Source organism: Podarcis cretensis (genome assembly GCF_951804945.1).
Source record: "Podarcis cretensis genome assembly, chromosome: 4".
In the NCBI taxonomy this organism is placed as follows: domain Eukaryota; kingdom Metazoa; phylum Chordata; class Lepidosauria; order Squamata; family Lacertidae; genus Podarcis; species Podarcis cretensis.
Window position 1 is genome coordinate 66,148,264 of NC_137173.1, and position 21,197 is coordinate 66,169,460.

The window sequence follows — 21,197 nt, forward strand, 5'->3', positions numbered from 1 at the left end:
ATCAGAATTGCAGCAAGTCATCCACCTAGAGTAGCTAAAAAAGAATCTATCCTCCTTGGGCACCTTGTACAAATTGCAGTCCAAAAAAGTGACCCACAGATTCTTTCTACCTGGCTCCATAGGGACAAATACATTCCTTAAGTGGAATCTTTGCAGATCAGCCAGTTGAAAAAGCAGAGGGCAGGTTTTATTTTTTGTACAGTATTTTAAGCAACTTGTTTTTGTTTTTAAGGGTGGAATTCAACACCATGCTGTGTTGAATGATCTTTCTTTTTCAAACATATCAGTTTCTAGATGGAACAATTTCCCCTCTCCCCACATGCTGTTCTGGAGGTTCTCCCAATGCCCTTTACCGAGCCAGTTTCAGGAGGTGGGGCCACAGAGGGGGAGGGGAAAGCCCTCTTGTGCAACAGAAGCCCTTGGGCAGGTTTGTTAGGTGAATTTTGCCCTATACGTATATGTGATAGCAAACTGAAACGATATTTTGCAATACAGTGGGGCTACCACTCACATGAGGGTTCGTTTCTGGGGGTCTACATGGAAAGGCAAATTCAAAACTGCACAAAGTCAGGAACCCTCAGAACCAGCCCCTGTGAGGTGTTGCTTACCAGGCTCTGGAAATCTCATGCGAGAGCCAAAGGAATGTTCCTAGAACCCTTCCACCACCTTCCGAGAGCCCAATAAGTGAGGTGGAGGGCTTAAAAAATACTTTCCACAGCAGGAAAGCCTGCTGGGAGTGCAGGTGGGTGGGTAGTGGAAATAAATGAAGGTTTGGGGAACGGCAGGTTTTCCCCGCTCTCCATTTTCTATTTTATTGCCCCACCCTACCCGTGTAAGGTTGCGATTTCATAAGTAAAGTGATTGTAAGTTGCGGACCCGCTGTACACTGTTGTCTCTGTTTCTTAGTTAGATGCAATTCAGTAATACTTCCTTAATTACATTACAGATAAATTTGTTTTACAGAAATGTTCTGCACTCTTATTTTAAAGTTAACTTTGATGCAGTTTTAAAGGCCACAATTTTAGACTCTGGGTTAAGGAACACCATAGTTAATATTAGTTCTAACATGCTACTTAACCCTAGTTAAGTGGCGTGGGAGGCAAGGCTACTAAAAGTAAGCATAAGTTCCTAGTCTTGCCCTCAATTAGATTAAATAGATCAGTTCTGAGAAACTTAGAACCCAAAATAAGTTAAGATACACCTAATGATTAGAAGAAATATAGAGTAGTAAGCAGCCTTTTTATTGACCCTTACAGAATAAAAGACTTGTTATAACCTACTGATGTACACTTAAATCTGTGGGTCTTAACGCAAGCACATTTTTTATATTGGAGAATTGTAGAGTTGGAAGGGACCATGAGGGTCATTTAGCCCAACTTCCTGTAGTGCAGTAATATTTTGCTCAACGTGGGGCTCAAACGCACAACCTGGAGATTAAGAGTCTCATGTTCTACCAACTGAGCTATCAAGAGAGTGGATATTTTTTCATAAATCACATACAAAGTTTGTGTTTGCTCAGATTTAAGACAACAGCAGTATTTTCTTACAAGTAGACAAAATGAAAAGTGTGCTTCATTCAAAATAGCTGCCTTTTTATTTTTAGCTTCAAACACACATTAGATGTAGAAATGTACAACTAGCTATTAGCATCTGAATTAGGTTAACATGCACTGACTGCATCAAAGGTAGATGTGTTAAACTCCTGAAAATGTAAAAAGTTATGCTGCAGAACATTATTATGCAGAGTTATTGGTTGGTATGCACAATTTGTTTTATAAACAAGGTTCTACTAGTTTTGTCAAAGAGAGGATGGTGGTTGTTGCTGTTATCATTTATTTCCCACCTTTTACCCTAAGGTCCCAGGGTGGGTTACAACAATCAAATGTGATGTTGAAAAGAAATTACCTGGTCTTTTAATATGATTGATGGAAGTTTTACTTTATACAGTTTGAAATGCTCACTGGTACTCTACCTTTCCAAGGGAAAGACAGAAAAGAAACCATGACACTGATTCTCAAGTGAGTACACTCTTATTATACGTTTATCTCACCAGGTATTCTACTGGGGATGCCCTCCATGCTGCAATCTCTAATTTCTACTATTCCCTCATTTTACATCCTGACTCCATAATGCATCCTGCTAATGTCCTTTTCCACTCTACTGTCCTTCCTATCAAAAGCTGTACGGACACTTAGCCCAGTACTTCTCTAATACATAATAATGTATTTGTAGTCCCATTATCTACTTTAAAAGTTACCAAATTATATTCTCCTTGATCTGTTATTAGTTTCACCATCCTTAAAATTCTAGTGGAAAAATGTCTTAACGTTCCCTTTTTGTTACTACTGTTATAAACCATTGGTCCTTCCGGTGCCTCTCCTGTTTCTGAAACCTATCCTTATCATTGCATACTGATTTAATTCTAACACTCCTGACAAGTGGGTGGAATTAAGGTTTGCATTGTAGATTATTATCCAGCTACAGTATACCTCTGGTATACTTAATGCATTTTTTATTTTTCAGTCTGGATACAAAAATTGATACTGTGGAATATACCTATAGCCTAGGTTGGCTGTAGTCATATATCAATATATCAGACTTGGTCATATAATAGATCTATATCTGACTACTGTTGTTATACTTCTGAAGACTTTTAGTCTTTGCTATGTATATACACTCTCATACTTTCTTTGTCACTATGTCTTAGCTACCACTCCTGTGGTAATGGCAGAGGATAGTATTCAGCTTTGTTTTACTCAGAGTAGAATCAATGAAATTAGTGGGCCTAAATTAGTCATGTTTGTTAATTTCTATGGGTCTACACTGAGTAAAGGTACGCGGGTGGCGCTGTTGGTAAAACCTCAGTGCCTAGGACTTGCTGATCGTATGGTCGGCGGTTCGAATCCCTGCGGCGGGGTGAGCTCCCGTCTTTCGGTCCCAGCTCCTGCCCACCTAGCAGTTTGAAATCACCCCTAAGTGCAAGTAGATAAATAGGTACCGCTTTATAGCGGGAAGGTAAACGGCGTTTCTGTTTGCTGTGCTGGTGCTGGCTCGCCAGAGCAGCTTCGTCACGCTGCCCACGTGGCCCGGAAGTGTCTCTGGACAGCGCTGGCCCCCGGCCTCTTAAGTGAGATGGGCGCACAACCCTAGAGTCGGACACGACTGGCCTGTACAGGCAGGGGTACCTTTACCTTTACACTGAGTAAAATGTGGTTGAATACCACCCAGTACTTTTGCATGGTGCTAGACTTAATTCTCTATAAGGGGTCTGTTTTTTATAATTTATAAACTTGTGATTGTATTTCATATTTAGTCTGTCTGTTCCCCTTCTACTGATATTATCATTTTATTCCACAGTTTTTAACTTTGGTTTCTTTAGCTATGATCAGCCTGAATCAAAGACAGATTTTTTTGTGTCTATTTTGTCCTAAATTATCAAGGCATGTTTTTGTATATACCTGTAAAAAAAACAACCAAGATGGCTCTCATTCATGCAGCTATATAATCTAGAGAGTTTCTTGTTGGAATAGGGTTGTGTTTTGCTCAACAGTAACCGGTTATGAATCAAATATTTTCAGAAGAATCTGCTGTAATGCAAAGTGGTTAATCATAACATTCCAAGGACATTGTGTGTTTCTAGTTAGTTGAGCTAAAATTAATCAATGTCTCTTCGCTAGATGCAAACCAATGGAATTCCTGCAGAAACTGTTCCAGGAAATGATTCTCATTTAGTTACAGAAGGACCAGTTAGCCTTTCCCAGTTGGTTTGCAGTGATCCAGGCAGTTTACCTCACTGGTTTCAGGGAACAGGATCAATGGATTAAACAAGAATGTATTCCATCATACCTTTTACATTGAGTGTGGCCTATTAAAGCATTGCTGTCGTTCATAGTGTTTATGAATTCCAGTTACTGAAATGAAGAGTGGAAAGTACATGTGAAAGTTAGCAGAAGCATGAGTACTGAGGACTGATCTTAGGCGTTCTGTTCTCTTACTAATTCCTCCTTTGGCTTTACTGGCATTGCTATCATGCTAAAAAAAGAGAGAGATTTTTAGGCTGCTGGATATACACAACCCTACCAATGCATGTGAAAAATTCAATTAAGAGAGACCATAGATGGCAATGAAATACAATATTTGTGTTTCCTTTCCATAATTTTCCATTATGTTTAGTTCTGCAGTTCCAGGATCGCACAGTTGGAATAGGAATTTTTGTGTGGAAGCAACATTTGGGCCTTTTTGTGTGTTTTAACCTATTTTATTTTCAGACAGGAATGACAGCCAGTGGTTTCCACCCAGTTGTGCAACAGACTTCCCCTTGTTTCCTTCCCCCTGTTGCCCACTCCCACCTTTCGCCTGATGCACTTCTGAGGATCCTCCAACCCTCTGGAGCAGAATTTGGAGGCACAGGGAAGGCTTCAGGGAGAGGGAAGGAAAGGGGGATGTTCCATTGCAGAAGGGGAAGCCTGCTTGTGCAGCATTTGCTGTTCACCAAGCGTTGTGCTTAAAACAATTGAACGTGGCATTTCCACTATAAACTTTGTATACGGTTAATGTGTTTTTATTGTACAGAGCCAAACTTGGAATGCCTCAGTTTTTAAGTCCAGAAGCTCAGAGTCTTCTCCGAATGCTTTTCAAGAGAAACCCTGCAAACAGATTAGGTAAAGAATTTAATTAAGTTATCTACTAAGGACTTCAACATTAAGCTAAACAAATCCCTAATATATCTGCTGTTATGTTCATTGCTGACCTCGGATAGGTGCAGGTCCTGATGGAGTTGAGGAAATTAAGAGGCATCCATTTTTCTCCACAATAGACTGGAATGTAAGTACACACAACGGAGTAAAACACACTTACAACATTTCATGTTAATTGTGTTACAGCTTTCTAATGTGTTAAATGTGTTTGTCTTAGAAATTGTACAGAAGAGAAATTAATCCACCATTTAAACCAGCAACTGGTAGACCTGAAGACACATTTTATTTTGATCCCGAATTTACAGCAAAAACTCCAAAAGGTAAGATATATATACCGTTCTCTCAGGTGGTTTGGGAAAGTTACGGTTTTAATCTTAATCACGTGCATCATTTTTAACTTTTATGAGTCTAGGGTATACAAATGAAATAAATCAGTCACACAGTTGCTATACATGAGAAACAGGCAAACAACCTCAATTTTGTGTTACTCCCTTGGTTTTGTGTTACCTGACACATAGGTGTCCTTTTAATCTGACTTGAGTATGCAGCAGGTCTTTCTTGCCAAGATCTTGTGTCTTTCATGTTCTACCAAAATCGGTGTTGCATTTGGTTGGGATAGGGAAGATGGCCTTTTCAGTTACCATTCCTGGGACTCAGTTTTTAGATAGAGAGGCCTATCCCTCGCTGTTACCTTCCAGCACGATATGATAATTGGGTTGTTCAGTCATGTATTTGACCTGACAACTGACTAAAATGGTACACCGCTTTTTAAATATTCTGATCTTTGTTGCCTGTCGTATTGTTGTTTTGTTCTGATCATAATTTGAAATGCAGCTTTTTGTGCAAACTGCCTTAGGCATTTTTATGAAATATTTCTAAAAGAGGAATATATTAAATAAAATAAAATAATTTTTTCCCCAGATTCACCTGGTATTCCACCTAGTGCTAATGCTCACCAACTTTTTCGGGGCTTCAGTTTTGTAGCTATTGCAACCGATGATGAAAGTCAAGCAATGCAGACATCTGTTGGGCACTCGATTGTTCAGGTGAATGTTCATTATGAAGTTAACTATTCGTATTGGCTGGAATTTAGGGGCCTGCAAGGAGATCAGATATTGCTTGCACAATATGTATGCACAAGCTGTGCCCAAAGGATAGATAATCAAGTTTCACATATAATCTTATTGAAGGATTTCCACATGCAGAAAATGATATTTGGAAGTGAATGCATTTTCTTTCTCAAGCTGATTATATTACTGGTTTGCATGAGGAAAAAAGCCCTTGCTGTGCAGAAGCGCATGGAAGTGTTTCTGTGACGTTAATCTCTTTTTGTTTTTGTTATCTGTAGCTTGCTGTATCTCAAGAGCTCAAGCTACTTAATGTCTTGAAGTTATTTCCACATGCAAAGTAAACAAGTAGATTGCTTTTTCTCTCACACATTCTGTCCTTGTTTTTGACTCTATCAGTTTAATTTGAATAGCTTTCGCTACTTATGTGCTCATAACAGACTAGTTCTACTTTGCACATGTTATTAAACATTTTATTTGCTTTTTTGTTATGTCCAATTTGAGATAGTTTTATTCAGAAAATAAAAATTATCAGTTAATAATGCTTTGGGGCACATAACCTTAAACAAGCCTTTGGTAAGCTGGTGTCCTCTAGATACTGTAGTTCAAAACAAATGGAGGGGACCAGGTTTGTGAAGGTTGCCTAAAACCATGAATTAGTGTTGTGTGCGGAGGCTACAGTGGAAAACTGTTTAATGGCTTCCATAGAAGCCAGACTATGTAGCAATGGTTTAAAGTTAACTTCTATATTCCAGCTTGTTTGGAAGCGAATAAGCATAGTTCCTAGTTTTGATTGCAGCTTCCTTGCTTGTTGCCCCACACATGTAAAGGGAGGAGCAAATGAACTATATGCTGAACCAAGGGGTAATGTGAAAACCAGCCGTTTGTGTCTTTCCACACTATTCAGTGTGTTTGAACATATTATTCAGGTTGGAGAAGATGTGAAAATCAGAGTGGAAAATGCTTTCTTTTAAAAGTTCAATATTATTAGTTGTACAAACAATTCATTACTGATAAACATTTGTTCTAAAATATAAAGATCTAAATTGGACATTTGTAAAGAATGCATTAATTGATAATGTTATTTTGGTAGCAGTTACACAGGAACAGCATTCAGTTTACTGATGGATATGAAGTCAAACAAGATATAGGAGTTGGCTCCTATTCGGTGTGCAAGAGATGTATACATAAAGCAACAAATATGGAATATGCAGTAAAGGTAATTAATTGTTTCAAGCATCCATAATGTTAGCACATTCTCAATGCACTGAGGTAATTGGGTAACCAAGGCTGAGAAGCATTTTGAGGGCTATGGGTTAAGATGAGGGGAGACTGTTATAGGCTTGTAGTGAGGTGGCTTCGGCAGCTAAAGGAGACTGAGGAACTGGAAAAGCAGAAATCTGCAAACACCCAATTAATGAAAGTGTTATGAGCTTAGAAGGAAAACTGGTTTGAAGAAGGGTGGCTCTTCACACAAAAATGCTGTTTCAAATCCTCTGAGAGACTTCAAACAGTGGTTGTAGGTATGAAACAATATTGACATGGGGAAAACTGAGTTAATAATATAGTTATTGGTTCAAATATGTTTGCTCTTTTAGATAATAGACAAGAGTAAAAGAGATCCCACAGAGGAAATAGAAATTCTACTACGATACGGACAGCATCCAAATATTATTACTCTCAAAGATGTAAGTAGATGATTAGCAGCTTTATTGCAATTCAGGCATAAATAAGATGCTTTTGACATGTATAGTATTTAATCTTTCATTAGGAGTCTGCAAATGCACTTGCTAGGTTAGTGGAACGAAGATTGTTATGCCTTTCGATTTCAGTGGGTGTACTCAAAGTATGACTAATGTTGGATACAACTCTTTGCACAACTGAGCACTTAAATAATGTGTTACACTTTTCAGGTGTACGATGATGGGAAATGTGTGTACCTGGTAACAGAACTTATGAAAGGAGGAGAGCTGTTGGACAAAATCCTTAGGCAAAAATTTTTTTCAGAAAGAGAAGCCAGTGCTGTTCTACTGACAATAACAAAAACTGTTGAATATCTTCATGCACAAGGAGTAAGTCTGCGTTCTTGAGGGATATATTTGAAATGCACTACCTGGTTAATACAATAGATAAGTTATTCCGTTGTTAACAGCTCTTAAAGCTTTCATTTTATTTTAAATTCTCCCATCTGGTCTGTAAGCATTAACTAATTAGATGCTAGTTTGCAGTAGTTCGTTAGTTTGTGTAAAGATAGAAGAATAGGTACCCAAGATCCAGTTCATAACTTTTTTGTAGATATGGTGAATAAGGGCAAGCACACAAGTACCTTATGGATAATTAACTTGTAAGAATGAATGCTCATGAATATATATATATATATATATATATATATATATATATATGACCCAAAATGATAGACTATGCTCAATTAATTTATTTTGCAATAAAGGGATGTTGATATTGGATGCATTATATTCTTTTTAAATGTGGAAGAAACAACAGTCATGTTTGTTTGTTTGGTTTAGGTTGTACACAGAGACTTGAAACCTAGCAACATCCTTTATGTTGATGAATCTGGCAATCCAGAATCTATTCGAATTTGTGACTTTGGCTTTGCAAAACAGCTGAGAGCAGAAAATGGTCTTCTAATGACTCCTTGTTACACAGCAAATTTTGTTGCTCCTGAGGTAACTATCAGTATAGTTTTTTGGTGTGGAGGTGAGAGTGTGCAGTCTTATGACCTGCTTTGGATTTCTTAACTTGGGTAAAGTTACATGTGTCCTGGGCTTCCATTTTGGCCCTATATATTGGGCTGGGCATGCCACAGTGCTTTTCAGAGTTAGAGGGAGAACACAAGGCATTCCTGCCCCCTCTTTTTAAGAGTTTTGAGACTGTTGATACATCAAGTGATGCACAAATGATTTAATGCTTTGTTTACCTCATAGTTATTAAGCAGAAACAATATAGTTCCTCCCCCTTTCAGTGTACTTCTATACTGATGTAGTCTTTTGAGGGTTCTTATTTTACTTGAACAGAATTTTCCTGTTTCATATTTCTTTTTGCAGTCCTGTGGTGGCTGTACAGTGGAATTGTCTTCACCCTGTGTGCTTGCTTCAGTGGAGTGACTTTTTAAATAACTCACACATTTTTTCTTAAATGTATAATAGAAGATGCTTACTCCTTCAATACTTGCACATAAATCTGCTCTGGAGGGTCCCCCACCCTCTGGAGCAGATGTTGGATGTGTGCAGGGGGCTGTAGGGAAAGAAGAGGGGTAGAAGAAAAACAGTTGATGAGTGGATGCCTGCTTGTGCTGCATTGGATTCCACCCATTTTTCATAACCAAAGGAATTGGCTTTTTCTGCAGAAACTAATGAAAACATTGCTTTCCATAGGTTTTAAAAAGGCAAGGCTATGATGCTGCATGTGACATATGGAGCCTTGGTGTTCTGCTTTATACAATGCTGACTGGGTATGTTTGTAGGTTCTAAGTTGGAAATTGTTACATTAATTTGTAAAAGTGGATTAGAGGTTCTTGTAGCTTTTCATCTCAGAATTTCAAAACTAAGTTGATATTCTCTTGCAGCACCACAAGGTATTGCCTGTGTATATACTCTGTCCTACTCTGTTACCTTGAGATCTGCTCATGTCCCCTTGCCCTGTTGTTCTGCTGTGCTTTCTTGTTCTTCTCCCCAGTCATTCATTCATGAGGCAGATAGTGGTGATGAGAGATGAAACTGCAGGGCTAATAGCAATACTGAATAGGTTTCAGTATTTTCTATATAAAATTAGTAATTTTTTTATTTCTGCCCTGCCCATCTGACTGGGTTGCCCCAGTCACTCTTGGTGGCTTCCAGTATATACAAAAACATAATAAAACATTAAACATTACAGGGCTGCCTTCAGATGTATTCTAAAGGTTGTATAGTTACTTATCCCCTTGACATATGATGGGAGGGTGTTCCACAGGGTGGGTGCCACTACCGAAAAGCCCCTCTGCCTGGTCTGCTGACTTTCCTAAGTCTGTTGAATTCAGTAAGATGACAAGCTACTTCCTAACATGAATTTCCCCATAATATGAATATGCATTACTATTTTAGTGTCGTTGACACTTGTAGTAGTTGGAGGTTAACAAGGAACTCAAAATCTTTGTGATTGTTATTATTTTTAGCTACACTCCATTTGCAAATGGTCCTGATGATACTCCAGAAGAAATTTTGGCACGAATAGGCAGTGGAAAGTTCTCTCTCAGTGGTGGATACTGGAATTCTGTTTCAGATACAGCAAAGGTAGCATATATGTTTCATCCATTGTATGTTAGATGTGTTTTTGAATAACATTTCATGGCGACATCTGAAATAGTCAACAATTTATTGTTTAACCAACTAGGTGATTATAAGACTACATCATTGTAGATAATCAAAGTTGAGCATATAAATAAAATTAAGTCCATGATAAAAGAAACGCGGCAAATGGGCATCCCTTGCATTAGATCCAGAGAGAGATCAGCAGAACTCTTCTCCTGCAACAGCACTTTCTTGACTCCTGCAACCCCTTGAAAACCCCTGCTAAGAGTCTAGCATTCCTCTGGAATGATACATGAAACTGAGGTCAGAAGACACAATTTGTTTCCTCCCTTTACGTCACTATTTGGAAGTAAATGCACACACTTGGAAGTACACAGCTGCAAGAATTGGGGAAGCACTCTTCCAAGATTAGGGAAATGTGGGCTTTTCACAAGAATTGTCTTCAGCTGAATGGAACTTAATGAGGATGGAGGTACTTGCAATCAGGGTAAAGATATGAGGCAGTAGACAGATGCACTGATGCCTTATCTGCAGATGCAGAAAGTGGGGGAGAGGAGGAGCTAAGCAAAAAGGGACAAAGCTTGCTGAAAACAGAAGATGCTCTCAGCTCCATCACCCACTCAGTTACAGACCATACTTAGGATATTGGGGGGGGGCATGTCACTAATTTTACATTCTTATAAATGAATATGCATTTCCTTCCAGTGATAGATGTTGCAGACTATGTCTTTAAAATGTGATGGACACTACAACTTAAACAAACAAACCACCACTGGAACTCTAGTATGTTGCTGAATGGTGATTTATTTAAATTAATATCCTCCAGATGTTTTTAAGAAGTCTCTCTGTATTCCTGCTCCTCTTTCTTGATAACAGACCTTTATCCCTATAGCATTTGAAAATATATTTGGAAATTTGAGAAATGAATAATGCTGAATCATTTTTATCAGAGTGTATATAGTTTGTGAGATTCAAAATCTTAGATTTGTTGCATATTTTAAGCCTTAGAACGCATGCCTAATTAGTTCTGTTATATTATTAATAGGACTTGGTTTCGAAAATGCTTCATGTTGACCCTCATCAGAGGTTGACGGCCGCCCAGGTCTTGAGACATCCATGGATTGTCCACTGTGACCAGTTGCCTCAGTTCCAGCTAAACAGGCAAGATGCTCCACATCTTGTGAAGGTAAAAATACGCATTTGTATAACTGTGTTTTTTCATCTATTTTCCCCTTTAAAATTTGCAGACTGCCTGCATCTCCTTCCATTTTCCCAAGTACCCAGTCACTGGCTGTACTTCCATTCCATAGAGTGTCCCATTACTATTACTATTCCTACCCCTCTCCCCATTAAACTGCAGTTTCTACTTCCATTTTGTTGTTTGTGCCTGGTAGATTTTCTAAGGCTACATACCTCTTGCAGCACTGATTTGCTGAAATTCTGTAATAGTACTTCCATCACTGGGGAAACAAACTGTTATACTGTTAAACAGGGAGTCCCTTCTCTATAGCTTAAATCATAATTCAGGTATAGATGTCTGTGGATTCAATAACAATGTAAAAATGTACCTAGTTTGTATTATTCTATTTGTCACCAGCTCTGGGCCTGCAGGATCAAAATGTGAAAATGCACAATAGAATACGGAACATGGAGTGATTAGAGATTCCTTCTCCCTTGGCTTATAATCTAAAAGACACAAACGAAAAGGAATTGGTAGAGGGGGAAAGAAAAATCAAGTCACTATATCCCCAGAAACTGTGGGCAATGTGAACCAAAATGACACAAAATAAATCTAGAGCTGTGCACACAAAGCTTCAGTGTTAAAAAAAGTTGGATTTGTGAAGAGTAGGTCAACTTGCACATTATAATGTGCTGCTTGTTTAAACTAAAAATAGCCCCTAATCACTTTTATTGATTTTGAATCACATTACAATTATTTTTTCAACCTTTTTATTTTTAGGGTGCCATGGCTGCTACATACTCAGCGTTGAACCGCAATCAGTCGCCAGTTTTAGAGCCAGTAGGCCGTTCTACCCTTGCTCAACGAAGAGGAGTGAAAAAAATTACCTCAACTGCCCTGTGAAGTGACCTTAGTTGAAAAATGTGGTACCATAATACGATGATAGCACAAATCATGGCAACAGGTAGCACATATCCAAGATACCTGCAAGCACACTGTTCCAGCTGGTACCTATTATGCTGCTGCTCCTGCTTTCATCTGTTCTTGCTTTAAACTATCAGTGGCAAAATATTGCCCTTCAGATGGAATATAAAGTGGAATCAATGGGAAATGAACTATTCATGGAGATAGTAGAATTCCATACACCTGTCACATTAAATACACTGAATGAAGCACTCTCTCCCCATATAGCATTATTTTTATAGGGAATATTTTTACTCCCTTTAAAATATTCTTCGTTACATGTATGGATGGACAGTTTATGTTAAGCACTTAGCTTAAACAGTATGTTTATATTAGCACTGTATTATTTGTGCCATCCAGCATTTTATATGTTTTTGTAAACTTTTCATAAGCAGTACATTTCTGTACTGTTTCCTTTTACATGCCTTCTATTTAGACTAATTGAATTTGACAATTACGTTGATTAATCAATATGGTTAACATCTCTAAAGCAGCTTGACTGTTAAACAGCTATTGAATGTAATTCTGTGAATGTGTTTTGTGTATGTCTCTCCACAGACATACGGTTAGAAGTCATGGGAATCCAGAGCTGTTGACGGATTTAATGGCACATTAGGTTCCTCACCATCAGACATGTGGAATTGAATCTGTACTGACATGAAAAAGCAACTGTATATCTCCAGTGTGCATGTCCTTTTTGTGGACATCGGACGCCATGGCAAAATAGTTTAACCAGTTTTGTTGTGTTTAGTTGTAATTGGTCATCTAAAACCCAAAACTATGCTGCTTCAGGAGAAGGGATAACTCTTCCACAGAGCTAAACTGAAATAGGGTGGGAAATGGAACATTTAAAGCTAAAGCAGTGCATTATCTGTTAATGAGCATGCCAGCAAAAGAAAAAAAGTCAGGAAATTGCAATTAGGAGGTTGGCTGAACTTTGGCTATTTTTAGCTTGCAATCCAAAGCAGAATGGCATTTGAGTTGAATGGGGATGTGCCCAGTGTCTTCAGCCTTTCCTAGTGACTCTGCTATTAGCACTGGACTTTTGGTCATTGCTAGTCAATCAGCTGGCCAGCTAAGGCTACAATCCTAACCACACATAACTAATGACTAAGCCTGAAGACCACAGTGAGGCCTGGACTTTGTTTTTATTATTTTAATGAGAAAGTGGGGAAAGGTCTGTGTTCCCAGCTTGTTTGAATTGTCTTGGAGTACTTGTTTTCTGGGAAATATTGAAGTTGTATTTACTAAAAAGTTTGATATGTTGAAGTACAGCATAATTTTGACGGATCATCCCAGAGTTCTGCCAAAGAATTTTTTTTTTAATATCAATGTTTCTGAGTTTTGAAAACAATTTAGTCCTAATTCAGTGTGTTAAACAAAATAGCAGCAAGATAGGCAGTGAGTAGTAGTTTTCTTGGGTCTTACAAATGCTTACCTTTTCTAAGGTCACTCAGCCCCATGTAGTATTCTTAGTCTTCCTCTTGTAGTAACTTCTAGTGCTTTGCATCATGCCTTGCCTTACAAACTCATGCAGTTCCTTTGGTTTTGTTGTTTCAGGTTATTTTATTTTTTATTTATAAATAGTATTTCAAAAGCATGTTTTTTCTTTCCTTCCACATCAGACTAGTCTGCAAATCAAGCCTGTGCTTAGAAGCTGCTAATCTAGCCACCCAGAGGCCTTTAATTTACTATCTCTTTATTTGTTGTATTTTGAAATCCAGTTTTCTTCTGTTGTTTGGAAATCTTTTTAATAATTAGACAAGTTGCCAGCAATCTTCCTTGCAGCAACAAATCCAAAATTTCTCATCTCCTCTGTCCTCAATCTCATAGTTAAAGAGACAATTGTTACTCAATGGCATTTCATATAGATGTGGTAGAACTAAAATATCTGGGCAGTGAACATCTCTTATTCTTCATTCATGTGATTTGGAGTGTTCTGTGCAAAGAATGAGCCAGCTACCTTTTCTAGTTGGGTTTCCTGAATATTGTCTCTGAAGTATTGATCTAATATTGTGGATTCAGAGTTCTCAGCATAGGAATTGGTGCTGGGGGGCTGTAGGGGGAATTGGCAGAAATCTCCCTGTCCTCATGTGTAATCCTCTGCTGTTTCTCAGATCCCCCTTTTAAGTGGAAAGGCAATACTGGACCCAAACATCTTATGCTTCTTTTACTCTATTTTTAATCAGATATTTTCAATAGGCTGCTATTTTAGCTCGGTGGTCCTTCATGTATTTCATTCTTAATTAGAGTAGTCTTCAACTACTAGTTGATCAGCACAATAATACCTCTGAAGCACTTACGACACAATTCATAACTGTTTAATCAGACATTCCATTTGTGTCTCTGGACATGTGAAGAGACAAGCTAAAAAAACTCAGCATTTTTTAAAAAAATACTCCGTTTCCCACAAATAACTTAAATCAACCCAAAGGAAGGAAGCATATCATTTCCATGGTCAAGCTTATTCAATCTTGTCATAGATGGGCTAGCTTAAGTTGTAGCATAGCTATCATATCCTAAATTTGATAAGGATGCTAAAATACTTGCAGCTATTGGCTAAAATCCAGTATTTTGGCAAATCATTTAAAAAATAATTCAATACCAACGTAAGAGATATCAATAATGGTATAGGGCCTTGTTCTCCTCGGCATTAACGAATAATTAGTTGCCTTGGGAAACTGAACTGATTTATTGCAATAACTTGGGCTTTCTACCTGTGATCTCAAATTAGTTAACACATTTCACGAACCTGTAGGAAACTGTTCAAGTCTCGTGCAAAGGAAGACCTCTTTCAGGGATTGCTTTGTCATTGAGGGGTTTTTTATCAGATGCTTTAAAGATGCTTGTCTTTTTGCACTTGCATTAGATCTATTCATAAGTCATCATTCTGCTTTGGTAGCACTGCTCTTGAGACAGAGGCATGTCTTAATTTAAATCATTCCCTTAATGTTACGTTTACAAAATAACTTTGCACAGTTAGATTCAAGTATATCCAGTCTTGCATTGTTCGCTTGGGCTTTGCGACATCCAGCTTCTCATCCGGGGCCACTCAGGCTGCAACCCCACTTACTAGAAAGTAAAACCTGATCAACACAATAGGATTTATTTCTGAGTAAATATGCAACAGAATTGCACTGTAAATCTGAAAATGTTACTCTTGAGTGAAAACTCACCTGACCCTAGAAAAATGTGAACTACTTTAGACTAGTGTTCGTTACTATGTCTCCCTAGAGTGAAATTCAGTTGTTCATCCTAGCATTGCTGCTCCAGCAGAACTTTTCCACTAATGAAGGAAGAACAATGGGGATTATTTGTTGATTTCCCGCTCCTCCTCCTCTCCAGAACTTATTTTCAGGGGCACTGAGGGCCATAGGCAGGAGGCGGAGACCAGAAAAAATACCTCCCCTCTTCCTATGTTAGAGGGTGTGCGGATCACAGTCCTCACGCCTTGTGTAGGGGCAGCAATTAGTTAGTCCCTGGTTGCTAACTTACACCCTTTTCCTTATACAAGCACTCCTTCCTCTTACCTAAACTCTTCTTTATAACAAGTTAGCTTTCTGGACAACACTCTACAGCAATAACGTTGGCTTGTTTCAAACAAGACACATCCATATCCAAATACAGAATTTTTTTACTGTCTACATTCAGCTTTTCTTTGCTGTGTAGTAATGCATTAATATGGGAATGGAAAATGGTTTCAGTGTTGCACTGACTGTCTCATACTCACAGGAGAATCAGGATCCTGCAAAAAAGACCTATAGGTGCACATGATTCAGAAGATAAGTTGTACTGCTTCAATTTTGGCTTTTTCTAAATACTTCAGGCAGTGATCAGGGAGGCTCATTTTCATTTTCTGTAAAGAAGTCCCTCAACTAACGGAAACATATTTAAATTTAAGAAACCATTGATTTGGTTGGCCTTATTTTACATGTGGATATGCTCACCCCAGCTCAGTTATATGCTAGAAACTATTTAACACCAAGTAATGTTACAGTTCCTCTAGTGCTCACAAACCTGTTCCCTTTAGCGCTATTTCTTACTAGGCTGATTTCTTAAAAGATTTTAAACCAAAGGATAAAATTTGCAACTACTGTAAAATCATGTTACTTTTTATACCTGAGAGGAACCACCAGTCTACTGCTGTTGCTTTCTGGCTGTGGCTTAAAATTTTGGTATCAACAATGCAGTTATCACCGAAGCCCCCCAAATATTCAAGAAAGCATGTGTTTACTAAATTTGATTGAATTGTCAAACTAGTTGCTTTAAAATAGATTATGTGATGGATGGCAAAAGGCAAACTCATTTAAAGTGTTTAGGACTGTTAACTTACCCAAGATTTTTGGAGGGTAAGTTTGAAATATTTATTCACAATAAAATAGCCCAACTCAGTCCTTTAATCCTTTCAGTGATGATCACCTGCATAGTCACTTGGTTAGAACATGGTGCTGAAAAACCCTTTCACTGATCTTCACTTGCTCACATTTCCCCTTCCACAAAGTTAATATTCCCTGTGTATTCATAACTGTGGTAAGAGAAATAAATATGCCTACTTAGATTCAGAATTGGCACCTTTGAAACCACTTTAAAATGTCAGGACCCTTAAGACACTCATATGAATGTAAGGAAGTTACATTTTCATTACTCTCAATATATAAACTGGATATTCTGAATTGATTGCTACCTGATAGAGAGGTGGCAAGAATTTGTCAGCTTAATTTATAGCTCTGGTAATATGAAGCAGCTTTCCAAGGCCCAACAAGCCACCCTGTGACAAGATGTCAAACCGCAAGATTTTCCTCAAATAAGCACTGTACTGGTTTTATGACATCTCAAAAGTACTCTTTACTGTATTTTCTTTTCCCTACAAGGTATGATATGGAAAGAAAGAAAGGGCTTGAGAACTGCAGTTGGATGTCCAGCAAAACAAAATAAATTAGTAGTTATGTTCTCAATATCTGAGCAGGAGAAAACTGAGATTTCTTACAATCATTCTTGTTAGATTAGCTGTCTGTCAAGACCAAGCAAGCAAAGTATTTAAAATTGCTTTTTAAATACAGAATCAGGGCATAAGGAAATAATTGTATGTAGTTTTGTTGTAGTAAATGTAGTAGATGAACTGAAGCATCGCTTTTCTGGTAATGGAAAGGAAGGCTTTTGTTCAGAGGCATGTGAATCCTTGGTAAGCAGTAATGAATGGCTTTTAACTCATGAAAGTGATGTATATGATTAGCTTTATCTTTATACTTCTGACCTAGGGAAAGTGCACTCATGAGGGATGTAATTATTTTAACAGTTTTAGTGAAGGGAGGGGGAATCTACATAAGAGATTTTTTTTTAATATCAGAAAATATTTTTCTACAGTTATGTACAATCATTCTTTATATTGACTTCTTCAGCATGACATGCAAGTCTAAGGTACAACAAAAGGACCTGGCTGTATTGTACCTTTAGAGTAGAAAATTAAAATAGCATCTGTTGGATGCTTTTGTTAGCATCATAGAACTGAAGTGCTGATAAGGAGACTAAAGGACTGATACCGTATTTTTCGCTCTATAACACGCACCTGACCATAACACGCTCATCGTTTTTAGAGGAAAACAAGGGGGGGAAATTCTGAAGAAACAGTGGATGTATCATTTTTGTGCCTCATGCTGTGGCCACAGACATGTGATCTGATGGTGAATTTGGGGTGACCCAATGCAAAAATCCTGAGGATCTATGTGGATCTATGCTTTGTAACCACGTTTTTGCACCGCTGCAGCCCTGGGCAACAGTGGGTACGTGATTTTTTTGGTGCAGGCTGTAGCCATGGACATGTAATGTGATCTGATGGTGAATTTGAGGATCCATGTGGATCCGTGCTTTGTAACCACGTTTCAAGTGGGGAGGGAAGGAAAAACACAGAAGGGACAAGGAACACGAGAGTGGTGTCCAGAGAAGCAACTGGCTAAGAATGCAGGAGAGGGGTTTAAAGGGAGGGAGGAAAGGAAGGCAAAAGTTTTCCCCCAACCAGCCACCCAAGCCAGCCCTCTCTCTCTCTCTCTCTCACCTGCATAAGCACATAGAGAACACGGTCCTTTCCTTTCCCCTCTGCTTGCCTGGAGGGGAGGGGATTTGCCTGCTCTTTGTTCCGTTTGAGCAAACAGCAACCGAAACAGAAGAGGGTGGGCAGTAAGACCCTGAGGCAGAATGCAGGAAAGCAGCAGCTTCCTCTCTCACAGAGCTCCCTCCTCCCTCTCGAGATTGGATTTTTGCCTGATTTTTGCCCCTGCGCTCGGGAGGGTTGGCTCCAGGGACCACACATTCGCTCAGTAACACGCACAGACATTTCCCCTTACTTTTTAGGAGAAAAAATCTGCGTGTTATAGAGAGAAAAGTACGGTAACTTCTGATGGTTTTATTGAGAGCTATGTATGTTTTCAAAAAATACTGTATATGTGTAATCAGAAATAACCACAGATGAGCCTTGAAAGATACAATTGCTTGTATCCTTGTCAAAGGGCAGGTTTTGTAGTCTTCAAAAGAAATTGAATTTATACAGCAAATAAACTTTCAAAGATATATTAATGTGTGCGTTTCAAGTAATTTACTACTTCTCTCATTACAAAACAAGTATTATTCATTAGTTGTGTGATTCTTAGCTTGTTCACATTATGTTGTATGGAATAGTCTCCTCCGTGCTCTGAAGCCTACTGTGCATGCCTGAATAAGTAGCAGAGGTGCCCACAAATAATAGTTGGCAAACATGCCAAACTAACGTTTTTAGACTCCTGTAGTAAATGAAGAATTTCTAGAGCAGGCAGAAGTTGTGTTACAGACTTGCATGGCCTTCACGTCCAAAGTCCAGCATAACCTAGTTTCTCCTACCCCTCTTCAGAAACTGCATATGATTATGCTGGCCTCTGGAGCAGGTTTCTTCTTGCACCAAAGGTTTGCGTAACAACGAGAAACTCCCTACTGCAGCCAATCCCAGTGGAACTTGGTTGGACTGTCAGGGAGACCCACTTGCAAAGGAGCAATTAGAAGATTTAGGGAAGCTCCAGCTCATGGGCCCTACTGCCAAATGAAAACCTGGAGGGAGAATAAAATTCCATGAGCAAATGGGAGATTCATTCATCTGATCAGCAGGTATAAATGATCCTGACCCACCTAAAGATTCACAGGGTTTTCATTTGCTGGTAAGCTTTATATACATGTTTAAATAACCTTTGTCTTCCAAAATGCCAGTTTTTTAAGAAGTCAAATGTTTAACTTCATTGGTATGAAATCTCCCATCCAACCTCCCTGGCATGGAATATACCAAGAAAAAACATAAATACCACACAATTCAATTGTTGATAAGTGTATTCATAGCTGCGTGGAGTCCCATCCACAGGGAAACTGGGGTGTGGGATGGCATGCTGTTAACACTGGTGTGCTAAATTAGGCCTCTACAGCAACACTGGATTTCTGATGCCCTTGCCTTGACAAACCAGTCGACTGCTGATCTCTCTTTGCTGCTGCAAACTGATGAAGCTATAATTTAGGACTGTGGCTTTCAAATTCTGAGCTAGAGAACAGGAGTTCTTTGAACTTATCAGATCTTCAATAAGATAATAGTAGATAAACTTCCCTGAAAGGCAGTTTGCCAGTCCATAGCAATCTGCCTCTGTGATCTGCAACTACAGGATAAGAGTTCAGTATATTGTATTTAGAGCAGGGGAAGTTAATGTGGTGCCTCCAGATGTTGCTGGAGTAGAAGAAACACCATGGTACACCTGCATCAGCACAACTGGACTCCTTCATTTGCCCCATCTGCAACAAAAACGTGTCTTCTCCATATTGGTCTCTACAGCCACAGTAGGTGCTGCAACTCTCGCAATGGTTTGACTTGATCCCCAAAGGCGCACACTTCAATTGTCTCCAGGATGCCAACCAGGATTCTCATCTTTCTTGACATTTTGCCATGTTGGCTGGGGATGATGGGAACTGGAGCCCAACGATAGGTGAAAGGTCACAGGGATCTCACCTCTAATGTAGACTATGTTCTCGGTTGTATATTGGACCTAATCATTGCCCTATAGACCTAGTACTGTGTACAGAATGGCTTTAGAAAAGGCCCCTAAATCTTTTCTTATACACAAGATTCATTGGACAAGATAAAAGTTCTCTAAAATATACCGTAACTTCTCTTTTTCAAGGTCTGATGAGAACCGCCCCCCCCCCCCCCAGGCTATAAACATTTGTCCAACAAATCAGCTGGACAAGAGTAATTGAATTTGAAAATGACTGATCTAGGCTGTCAGAGCTACGTTTATTTTTCTCACTGTCCACAAATTAGCATTATATCTAAAAGAAAAGACAAAATCCAGAGTTGGGACAACACATTTATTAGGGTCAATCAAGTTAAAAAATAAGAGAGCAAGCTTTCTTCAGAACACTCCAATTGTCCGGCAAAGTGGGGCGGGGGGAGGAAAGCTGCCCTGAGGTTGAAGAAATATAATCTGCATTTAATAGAGCACAGAAGATAGAGTTAGGGCCAGATTTTACTGTATTTATTTGCATTTAATGTTCACCTTTTTTGGCAAAATTACATTGCAAAAATTAAGGTACACATTAGATTTGATGGCACATTTACATTCACCAGCAAATCCTTTTTTTTATTTCAAGGTTCTGAAAATTGAGGTGCGCATTAGATTTGATGGTGCATTAGACTTGAGTGAATACAGTATATTTGCTCTGTATCTGTGTCCTTCAGTGCACAGTGGAATATCATTTGCTATTGCTGGATCCCTATCTGCAATGGCACACTAGCAGGCAGATGGAAGCTCTCATTGAAGTGAATGGGATATTTCCCCCTTTATACTAATTTCTCGTAGGTGCTGTGGTCTAAAACACTGAGGCACTTGGGCTTGCCAATCAGGTCAGAGGTTCAAATCCCCATGACGGGGTGAGCTCCCGTTTCTCGGTCCCAGCTCGGTCCCAGCTCCTGCCAACCTAG

At 38.8% G+C, this 21,197-nt stretch overlaps 1 protein-coding gene and 1 long non-coding RNA gene across 3 annotated transcripts in view; one reads left to right on the top strand and one right to left on the bottom strand.

Moving 5' to 3' along the window:
• RPS6KA3 (ribosomal protein S6 kinase A3) overlaps nt 1-18,778 on the top strand; it is a 43,055-nt gene extending 24,277 nt beyond the window's left edge. The window contains exons 10-22 of one of the 2 annotated variants that reach the window (XM_079972226.1): nt 1,948-2,018; nt 4,573-4,661; nt 4,760-4,824; nt 4,915-5,017; nt 5,619-5,743; nt 6,858-6,983; nt 7,363-7,452; nt 7,678-7,836; nt 8,290-8,451; nt 9,160-9,236; nt 9,936-10,053; nt 11,117-11,257; nt 12,032-18,778. In XM_079972226.1, coding sequence (XP_079828352.1) covers nt 1,948-2,018; nt 4,573-4,661; nt 4,760-4,824; nt 4,915-5,017; nt 5,619-5,743; nt 6,858-6,983; nt 7,363-7,452; nt 7,678-7,836; nt 8,290-8,451; nt 9,160-9,236; nt 9,936-10,053; nt 11,117-11,257; nt 12,032-12,154 — 1,449 coding nt within the window. In that variant the 3' untranslated portion in view covers nt 12,155-18,778. The remainder of the gene's footprint in view (nt 1-1,947; nt 2,019-4,572; nt 4,662-4,759; nt 4,825-4,914; nt 5,018-5,618; nt 5,744-6,857; nt 6,984-7,362; nt 7,453-7,677; nt 7,837-8,289; nt 8,452-9,159; nt 9,237-9,935; nt 10,054-11,116; nt 11,258-12,031) is intronic. The other variant, XM_079972227.1, reaches the window with a different exon arrangement.
• LOC307214009 overlaps nt 1-21,197 on the bottom strand; it is a 107,078-nt gene that overhangs the window by 81,123 nt on the left and 4,758 nt on the right. The gene's annotated exons all lie outside the window — the stretch shown is intronic.